Genomic DNA, 10761 nt, shown 5'->3' on the forward strand with positions numbered 1-10761 from the left:
TCTTCATTGCAGAGTTAAATTAACTTTATATGTTGTAAATTGAGTGTTGCCTTTATAATAAGTTCTGTTGACACAAAAAAACTTCACTCAAGTATGATATAAAGCAGATACAGGGTAGAAATAGGTTAGTGCTGCCAGTCCTCACACACCTTCCCACAATTCCCATGCATTAAGAAATGATGAAATTCTCCCAGAATTCAGAATGAAACAGTTTACAGAACAACCTCCTATGTCTTTTCTGGTAATTGTAACCCAGACCAAAATGAACCCTGCAATTGTCTGCCCTAGTAATCTGTCAGAAGCTCCCCTTTATCTTCTTTTCTCTCATAGCAGGAGCAGCAGAAGTAAAAGCTTTTTTTTTTTCTTTCCAAAAAACCTGTGGTTTCATGTGCATTAATATGGGTTTGCACACTGCCAGATCACTCAGCAGCACAAATTTAATCTTGATCACGTGCGGGCACATGACTGTATTTCTGTCAAATCAGACAGAACACATGATGGAGTTTTCGCTGCCCTTTTCTATTAACACGAATTTTATGCCAGCTGGGGAGGGTGGATGATGCCTGATCTCTCACAAAGCCAGGCACTATGAACTTAACCCATTATATTACCCTGAACCGATGTGAGCTGGCAGGGGTAGGTAGGACATCAGCACTCTGCAGCCTGGGGCTGTTGCCATTCTGGATGCCATCAGGAGAGCCCAAGAAGCAGACAGGCTTCAGGAGCCAGCCAAGGCCTCACAGCAGCACACGAGCCCAGATGCTGGCTTACACCGGCGATTTTAAAATGCATTTGCACTTGCCATTCTTGGCCAAGTCACTTGCCACCAGCCTACGGGGCCAACAAGAGAGACACTGGTGTTACACCCCATTGCTCAACTTCACGCAAGATTAGCTCGAAGTGAAAGAACTCGAGAAAACAGATCTGCAATAACTGTGCCTGAACACAGCGGACGCTCCGCTGTATGGCCTAAGGCACGCAGGCATACATACATACGTACATACATACATACATACGTACATACATACATACATACGCAGGCCTGCCGGCCTGGCAGGGCGGTACCTCCGGCCCCCTTACAGACTGCTGCCACCTTGTGGCCACGCTGCTCCCTGGGCTGACAACAGCAGCCGAAACACTTAATAGGAACTTGTGCTCCCGTTCTTTCAGCTGTTCCACTGGAGATAAATGATTTTTAGCGAAAGAAGTACCAAACGCAAAGAACTGTGGAAGAACTGTGTCACAGTAAAAAAAAAAAAAAAAAAAAAGCGACATTAAAGAAAAACGTGTCAAAAATGTTTTCTGTAATGTTTACACCAGGATCCCAAAATGGTAGCTATCACTCCATTTTGCAAACGCTCTTTTAAGGAAAGACAGCACAGATGCTTTAAAAACAAATGGATAATTTGCAAAGAACGATTTCTCTAATATCAAACAAAGCTTTAGTGCACTCATCCTGAAATCCTGCCATCCTTGATTCATTCAGGAACAAAGACCGAGACACAGTTTGTAATACAAAGCTTAAAGAAAACAGTTTAAATCAAGCTGTTATCAACACAAACGATTTTTCCCCAAGAAAGTACCTAACAATACATAACTTCTCACCAAAGGTACCCAAAGGTTCCTGGAGACCCCAGACTCAAGCTGTGAACTTCCCCCTCCAGCTCAGCAGCTCACTTTTGAGCTCCTGTAAAGGACAATGCTGCCCAGTGGAGAGGACAGATTTATGACAGTTTCCATTGGCAGTTCTGCTGCTCCATCCTCTGGGCGAAGTCACTCCGGCCTCCTGTCCCTGCCTTCCCTGCCTCTCCTTGTCACCTCTCTAAAGGAAGGGTGGGTGGGCCCTGGGTGGGCCCTGGGTAGGTGGGCCCTTAGCAAAACACAGCACCTAATGCAACGTAATTCTGATTGAGACTATGATTTTTAAGAACCATGACAATAGAAATATAAGTGAATAATTGAAATAAGAGCATGGGATTGGTTGTTTTGTGAGTAGATTACAGAGATTATTGTTTGCACAAGGAAAGCAGATATGATCATTCAATGGGCATTTGGGAAACCAAGAAAAAGCAATTCTGGAAATATCAGGATATTGATCAGTTAATATTACTTTTCAGCCTATAAAACAGAGTAATTTTTTAAGGCCTGTTTCAGGATTTTTCCCACTATTTGCTCATACTACAAAGCTTTTCTTGTGGCCCACTTCTAAACACACATTTCTAAATGTGGTTACATTAAAGACAAGTTTTCACTCATCATAAGTAGGGAAACATTATGGTCCCAATCTCTTTGCTCAAAGATTTAATTTCTTTCAAACATTTTAATAGCATGGGACAGAGGTTCCACACCTGCGTGCATCTCAGACCCATTCACTACCGAGAGAAACATGGGCATTGTTTTTCAGTGCTGAAGATGCAGGATCTGACTCTAGAAGGCGTTGTAACATCATATGTGGAATGTGATTCTTGTAGGGAGGAAGTAACTTTCCCATGTGTTAAGAAGCAGTGGTCCCCCATTTCATGTACAAATTGATATGACCGCAACACATATTGCTGATATCAAGGTCACAGCATTTGTCCTGTGGCAGAAAACAGTAAAACTCCCATGACTGTTTTGTCCAGGAGACTATTTGTGGAGCTATTAGGTGTTCTGTGATTATACAGATCAAAAGCGCATAGTAATATGTCACTACTGTAAGACGCAGGTTCAAATTCTCTCTCTTCTGCTCAGTAAAAGAGTACGCCTACTGCCCACAGTCCCTTCTGTGAGGTGACTTGCTCTGGGCAAGGTTCAGGGCACCAGGCAGTTTTGCCTGCCCATAATTCACAGAAATCCTGGGGATGGATGCTCACTCTCAACTAACTTGGCACTCCTATTTTAGCCAAGGAACTCTCCACCAGTCCCTCTACAACCACTGGAGAAAGTCTTCCAGAGAGCAAACCCAAGCAGATCCAAACTGTAGAGCTCTGAATTGTTCTTTGGGAGTGCCTGCCTTCATGGACAACAGAGGAAGCTGAGGGAGTCCTGCTAGTTTGCTTAGGTGACTGCAACCTCCAACATCATGGTTATTCCTAAAGTCCTGTCTTAATACCCCTTTCTGTTGGGCCTTCGTTCCTCTTTTTAACCACTGACCTCATTACAGGACAGCAACATGTAGGTCTGCTCTTCACTCCCTGCCTTCCTTCCCTCTGGTCCCCTCAGCCGGGGATGGTGAGCCACCCTGACACCGATGTAAGGCTGGTCATCAGAAGCTGGGGCTGGCACCAGCGAGTGAGCTGCAAGGCTCCACAACAAATCTGGCACTGGTCAGCAAAGAAGTTAACCCTTCCTCCCCTGTGCCCTGGGCGGTCTCTGCCCAGGCTCTGGACTCCAGGTGATTCTCTGGGCCTTGTGCAGAGCCATTGCTCTGGAAGGTAGCTCATTTGGGAGTCAGCCATCAAGGCATTATAAGGAGTGAAGAACTATGGCAAGGGAGCTAGAAATTAAGAGGGCAGCCTCCTCTAAGAGACAACGTCAAAGAAGAAGGATTCACACTACATGTGACCCTCGATGTTTGCAGCCCTGTTGTGGTGCTGACAATGGCACCTAAGGCTCAGCACAACCTCCTGCAGCCCCTTCTACCTATATCAGACAAAAGGAATGCTGTGAAAAAATAGGAAATCCAATTACTAGAGCCACGAGACTCAAGTGACAGGGTAATCACCAGAATGTAACAAGAAACTAGAAAACAGATTACTCAGTAGAAGATCATCTGTCCATGAAAGGGCTACTAGAACTCTACAGAAGGCACCTGTGACACGACACAGTAAGAAAGGTTACGTTTGGCAAACGCATCCTTCTGTCCCTCAGCCCCGGGGCGCCCGGAGCAGCTGTATCCCCTGGTGTGTCCAACAGGTCACGGCCCGTGTACGGCCCACGGGAGCTGCCTGCTCACGCCTCCAGCAGCCGAAAGCGCCCTGCCCCAGCTGCGGGGGCTGCTGCAGGGGGCGGGGGTCGCCCGGGGGCCGCTGCGCTGTCGCGGGCCAGGCTGTAGCTGCGGCCAGGTAACACACTGGGAGAGGAGGCGGCGCTGCCTGGTCGCTGTAAATGCACGGGGTCTGTCAACACCGTACTTCACAGTGATGTGTCGTGCGGCTGGCATTCCATGACTTCCAGGTCTAACGTTCACACCCGACAGAAAGCAAATGCCTTTCCCCCCGCACACCCCGCAGCCCGAGCCAGCAGCGGCACCAGCAGGCACTTGGAGGCCGTCGCACAGCCCCGCCACGCCGCGCACCAGCCTGGCCCTCAGGGCTGCACCCCGCTCCGGGCTCGCTACCCGGGGCCGCTGCGGCACAAACCCGCAGCTCGGCCCGCGCTGCCCCGCCGGCCACCGAGGGCGGGACGAGGGGCCGCGACACCCGCCCCCTACGGCCCCGCGCCGGGGCCAGCCCCCCCGCCCCCCCCCCCCCCCCGCCGGGGCCGCGCTCCCCCCGCCCAGCCGCCGAACTCTCGCGAGAGTGGCGGGGAGTGCGGCGTTCCGCGCGGGGGGGGTCGCGCCGCCTCGTCGGGGCGCGCTGTCCCGCCGCCCGGGACAGCAGCAGCGCTGTGGTCCCCGCTCGGTTTGATTTTGGAGTCGGCAGGAGCTGGGAGGGAATGCCTGGCTGGGAACTCCCTGCTGCAGAGTTCCTGCAGGCCCTGCTGAAGTCTGGTCTGGGAAAGGATCTAATGGTGACTCCCATGCAGAAAAACCAAATGCCCCATGACAGAGCTCTCAGATTTTAGGCCTGCGTTTCATTCCATAGCGTTTCACTGATACAGGTGTTTCCAGAAACAGTTTTACTGGATTAACTACTGGAACACTTCCTTATGTTAAGTAAGAGCATGAAGGGGAAGGGAAGAGCAGAGGAACTGTGAATGGAATTCAGCTAAACAGAAAGTAGTTGAATTCAAGTAGGTATTCCAGCTAGCAAACTGGAAAACTAGAAAACCCCTGTGGGTCTGTAGTAACTGCAATCATGAGGAACAGTACAGTACACTGAACGCTCTGTTCTTTTGCATATGGCAACACTGATTCAAGGAATGAAAAAATTACTTCAAGGAATCTTGGTTTTACAGAACTTCCTGGGTGTTACTGTCAGAGCTTCAGCAACACTACAGGAGAGAGTAAGACAGGCTGCTGCAGCATACATCTCTAGCGGAGCCCCAGCCAAGCAAGGGCAGGCACAACTGATCCGAACAGGATCTAACCCTGCTGTATGGTGTGGGGTCCATCCCCCATATTTGGCAGCATGGTAAGGCAGCAGTTTCTTCTCAGGTGGATCCAGCAGTAAGGCGATAGAGAGAAGCAAGAATACAGGAACTGAGAATCCAACAGTCTGACGATCGGTGTCTGGCCACCGGTACAAATCCTTCATTTTGCTAGATAGAAAGTTAGGTGGCAGGGAATTTTGATAAGACAGCCAATTCAGTACCAGCAGTGTGAAACCAGAGTCACGTAGTACGTCATTGCAGCCGAGAAATACCTGCAGTTTTCACCTTTCTCCTTTTCCCTGAGCTGGCCCTAACCAAAGTGTCAGAGCGCAGCTCCTGCCGGAGCCACCAGCAGGGCTGCACTGACTGCAGCGGGATCTCTGGGCTCCCGCTGTCGGCAGAAGTGCCACATCCTCTCTCTCTATTTTGTGGGTGCAGTTTGGGGGTGACAAGGAAGTTTTGGTTACCCTGGGTTTGCGGGCCTTTGCCACCTTATTGACACCAATACAGAGAAAGCAAATAAATGTTAAAAACAATTCCTGTCATGGTTCTGTAAAGGGAGGATCCTTGACTACTAAAATTACATCAAGAATATTCTGTAACCAAAACAACTTCCCAAACAAAAAAGTAAATTATTGCTGATGGCAAATCTAGACATTCTGGCCCTTAATGAACTAAAGTAACAGAGATTGTAGTAGAAAGTTCAGTTATGCCTCTGTGAACCCCTCATCTGAGGAAAAAGCAGAAGAGGGTAAAAGGAGGTATGGGCTCAAATTGCATGCTAAATGTGATGGGAAAACATTACTTGCAGTATAAAAGTGATTGCTGCTTGGTTTGGGTGTCATATTTTTTGCTTCTAGACTAGAATAATTAAATACAGAGATTTAATAACAAACTGATGGCAAGAGTTGTCAACTACATATGATTTGTGAGTAAGAAGTTGCCCGTTTGACTGGTGCAAGAACCCAGGGGGAGCTGAGTCCTGCAGTCTTTCCATCTAACCCAGCTGCTTTGCGTAAGTACAGAGTATGAACTGCCCTTTGCTCATGCAGAGAGACACAGGGACCTCCAAGACAGAGTCGGATCTTAGGCTGGCTGAAATCCATAAGGTTAAGTGGGCATGAGCAGCAAAATCTTTGTATAATTTCTTTTATGCTTAAGCAAGATAATCCTTTAAGTTCAACTCCATCCAGTTGTCTTTTTCTAGAAGGAGTTTTCAGAAGGGTGCAGGTGTTCCCTAAAATGACTCAGACTGAAATGAAAGATACCGGTTCTGCTCCTTCCCCTATCTAACAAAATCTCCTGGTTTATGTATTCCCAAGTGAGAAGTCTCTGCCCCCTGAAGCAGATCCTCCATCAGAAAGGCGACAACACACTGATCTTTGAAGCACAGTTTGAGAGTGTGAATTTGCAGAAGGTGGTCAAAGTGTAAGTTTCTAATCTTTTTGTCTGTTATTAAGATGGTGTTATTATCAGAGTTGTTGTATCAGCAGCCTGCTATCAGTTTCTGAGCAGTATGTGTTTCTCCGGGTTTGCGGCTAGTTTTACATTAGTTGAATGAGCTTCAAAAGTAGTTGCAGGTAGCCTTCACTTAAAATGATCTGATAGCACTGAATGTTTTCTATAGGTGATAATCACCCACACAAGCTAAACACCATTTCTTAAGCACCTCCTTTTAAAGCATAATGTGGAGAAAATTTTCAGAAGTCCCAGTGATTGTTAGAAGTCGTAATTAAGATAACAGTTGCATTATTGACTAGTTGTTGTTAGGTGTCTTTTCCTAGCAGCTGTATAGACTTTATGACAGTGTAAACTGCATTTGCGCCTGTTTCACTGTGGTGTGCTTTTTCATGGTAGTCTGCATTATTTGGCACTGCATCATACCGCAGCGCTAACCAGCATCACAACTGCTTCTCTTCTTTCTGCCTACCAGCAATGAATTTGAGTAGCAGCTGACCCCATGCACTGACCTCCACACAAGCAGACGCATACAGTGGTACTACTTCCAATTAACGAGTACGCAGGCAGGGATGCCATATCGCTTCACTATTGTCAATTTTACCAAGTGTAACAGCCTATATAAGCGTGGCTTGTGGCCACTGTAGTACTCAGAAGCCAATGCTAAGAAACACAAGGTTGGCTGGCAAAGGGCTGGAAATGAAATCAAGTATTACAAACCCAACAGGGGCCAAGGCAGACATCAGTATTTCTCACTCACTTGGGCATTCCAGTTCACTCATACCAAGACACCTGCTACTTTGCCCACTGCTGTCCTTACACCTGCCATCTCTAAAGATCAGTGAAGCCCAAATTCTGCAAGATTCATATCTTGTGCTATTCACTGGCAGGAAACACAGTGTATGCTTTAACTACCACCAACCCCCCCAGAAGTGGCAAGGGCACTGGGAGGAAGGCTGTGATACTAACCGCAAGGGTGCATCTCGGAGAAACTAATAGTTCCTGGGTGTCAAAGGGCTTTCTAGATTACATTCTTGGCAATTCAGACAAAGCACAACTCCTGCAGGACAATTTTGTCTTCAGAGTGGTACCAATGTTGAATCCAGATGGTGTCATTGTGGGAGGTCACCGCTGCTCTTTAACAGGTCGGGACTTGAACCGCAAATACAGATCTAATGTGAAGAAATTTTACCCTTCTATCTCGTATATCTGAAACATGATCAAAAGGTAATGTCATTTTATTTCCCATTGGAATAGATTATTTTTCTTTCTACTGTCTCTTTGTTAGCGTGACTTCCCTATGTCCCTTACTGTTTTGGAATTTTTGGAATTTACATCTTTGCCCTGTACCCAAGCCTTTCTGATTGTTCTGTTTACATTCAGTTGCATTTCAGAGTAGGTTATTTTTTTCTTCAGTATTGTGCCAGTTTTTCTTTAATATACTTTCTCTGTTCTGGTAATAAGTTATATCTCCAAAGTAAGAGTTTTCATCAAAACATTATCAGCATAATTCTCCCCACTATCCTTTGCCAAAATCTACATATAAATTCCTTATTTCTTTCATTTTCATCTTGTCTGGCATACAACCACAGCCCAGAATGAAGTTAGGTTAAAAATAGATCCCAGATGTCCATTTGACAGCAAAGATTGCCAAGTTTCCTGTATGTTTTGAAACAAATATGTTTGATCTCTTATGCAGACTTCCAGTCACAGAGACATTGATACTCTGGATATAAATCTAAACCTTTGGGTATTAAACTAAACCTTCAGCTATTAAAACAAATCCCTCTGGTTTAACTTCTGTAACAAATTAATACAAACTAGACTCTTCTGCAAAAAAACAGTATCAGAATGAATAAATTTAATGTTTTTAATCTAGTTACAGTCTGTTTTAAGTAAGATCTGTATTCTTTCAAATTAATATTTTGGCATGTAGATCCTTAGCTTACAGGGGATGAGCACGGTGCCTTTCCTTCTTTTCCATGAGAATTCCTCTCTCTTTCTTTCTATATGGAGAGAGTGAGTGCCCCATAATTAATATTAATTATGTCTGCTCAAGTGCTACTGACCTTCAGCATCATATTCAGCTACTATAGCTTCACATGTGGTTGTGAGAGAAAGCAGCAAGCAGAAGCACTATATGTGCATCCATGTGTCTTCCCACTCTTGCTGAGCAAGAGCTGCCCAGATAAGGTAAGCAAATATTTGGCTAGAAACTTACCTAAAAAATCAAGCACCATCCGAGTTACCTAATTTTTTGTTAAGGTATCACATTTATTAAAAGACCACACTTCAGCTGGTAAAATAATCTTCAATTGGCTAAAACTAGAAATGGTAGGAATACGAAATGTTAACTCCTTTGAAATTCCAGCACTCCAAATGTATCATGCTGAACTGGGACATAAAGTTAGCATTTTTTAAAAACTTTTTTTTTAAATAATGAAAAAAATATGAAATATCAAAGTAGCATTGCTTTAATAATGGCAAAAATGAACACTAAATATTGTGTACTCTTATATTAAAGGCAGCTTTAAAACATATTGTAGAATTAAAAACAAACAAGTAAGCAAACAAGAAGCTAAAGAAGAAAAATGTTTCCTCCGGATTGAATCCTTTTGAAAACTTCTGTTGAAAATTCTGTCAAAATCACTATGTTTGTGTAAGCTATTTCAATTAGGGGGAAAAAAGTTCAGTAGGAAATGACTGCTTTTAAAATATGTCATTTACCAGCAAAATCTGACTGCAGTAAGCTTCTTTTGAGCCTTTGAAAAAAGGTTTCAAAGGCTCAGGAATAAAACAGCACACAAACTAACCTACTAGATGTCATTGCATACTTGCAGCTAATGCTGTTTTCCTCGGATATCAGTATATATCAGTAATATCAGTAATGAGGTGGTTGTGAGCTCCAGATTGGTTGCATCAAACTGTTGGTCTATTAACTCATGAAAGAAGACCTATTCCAACTTTTTAGTAAATATGGATGTTGGTATATAACAGGATTTCTGGTAACTCAGCTGGTCAGCTGTCTGTATAGGGTTGTTTAGAAACAGTAAGTACAGCCACATAAAAAATTATTTGCATATATCTCAGAAATTCTTAAAGTAAAATAAGCTTTTAACCTAAGGGCTATTATTTCACCTACATCTCCATTATACCAGTAATAACAGTATGCTGTGAGCTATGCTGTGCAATATTCAAGTAGAGTGAAAACTCACAATCGCTTACCTGGTAGATAAGATTTAAAAAAACCTGCAGGGTTAAAATGAAATTATTGCATCTTCCTATTTCCTATATATTCCAGACTTCAAAGGCTAATGTTGTGTCTTTTAAGTTTTCATTCCCAGACTGCCGTTTCAGAGTACGAAAGAACAAAGGCAGCCAGGCCGAGTGGTAGTGTGGAAGATTAACATCAACAACAGCTACACTTTGGAAGCCTCTGTCTGTGACTTTAAGTTGGGGGAGACAATTCCCTATAGCTATTTAGTAGGAATCATCGAACAAGACCTTTACTTTTGTTTTTTCATGGAAAATGGTGGCTTGAGCTACAATCCCCTTGTTGGTGTTCTGTCTTATTGGGTAGAAAGTAGTGATGATTTAAGATAAAAGTTGGAAAAAACAGAAAACTAAGGCATTCACCTAGCAACCTTTCAGGCCACCGCTAGTATTATTGCATATGTATCATGAAACAACATTAGTGGATGGCAAATTAAAAGCAGTGACTGAAGCCAATTGTATTTTTAGGAAATTTTGTAATGAGTTATCCATTAACTATGCATTATAGTTAACCGCTTCTGAGGGGATAGATTTGTTCATATAGGCAGAATAATGATATGTAATATCATCTGTATAAAACTCCAGCAGTTATAAACCTGTCTAGCATCTGGCAGTGAAAGATATGTAAGTCTGCAGTCAGCCACCATCCTGAAGTATCACAGATACCTAGCAGTCAGCAGGATGACTGACATTTTCATTTCTGTCTTGCTCATATTGATGCTGCAGGCTGCAAAGCACCCATTTCAATATGAAAGACTTGCGGTCAATAGGACAGCATTTCTGTGGTGCTCTTTTGAA

The 10761-nt window shown here is 44.2% G+C and overlaps 1 protein-coding gene across 1 annotated transcript; it reads left to right on the plus strand.

Annotated features, from left to right (window-relative positions):
* Window positions 1-3207: 3207 nt before the first annotated feature.
* AGBL3 (AGBL carboxypeptidase 3) lies at window positions 3208-7921 on the plus strand (the record flags this gene model as incomplete). The annotated part of the gene is given in 7 exon segments (XM_080391626.1): window positions 3208-3231; window positions 7182-7334; window positions 7338-7470; window positions 7473-7512; window positions 7514-7527; window positions 7530-7900; window positions 7904-7921. Coding segments are annotated over 7 exon segments (753 nt in total).
* Window positions 7922-10761: the final 2840 nt, after the last annotated feature.

Source organism: Falco punctatus (assembly GCF_963210335.1).
Source record: "Falco punctatus genome assembly, chromosome: 6".
Lineage (NCBI taxonomy): Eukaryota > Metazoa > Chordata > Aves > Falconiformes > Falconidae > Falco > Falco punctatus.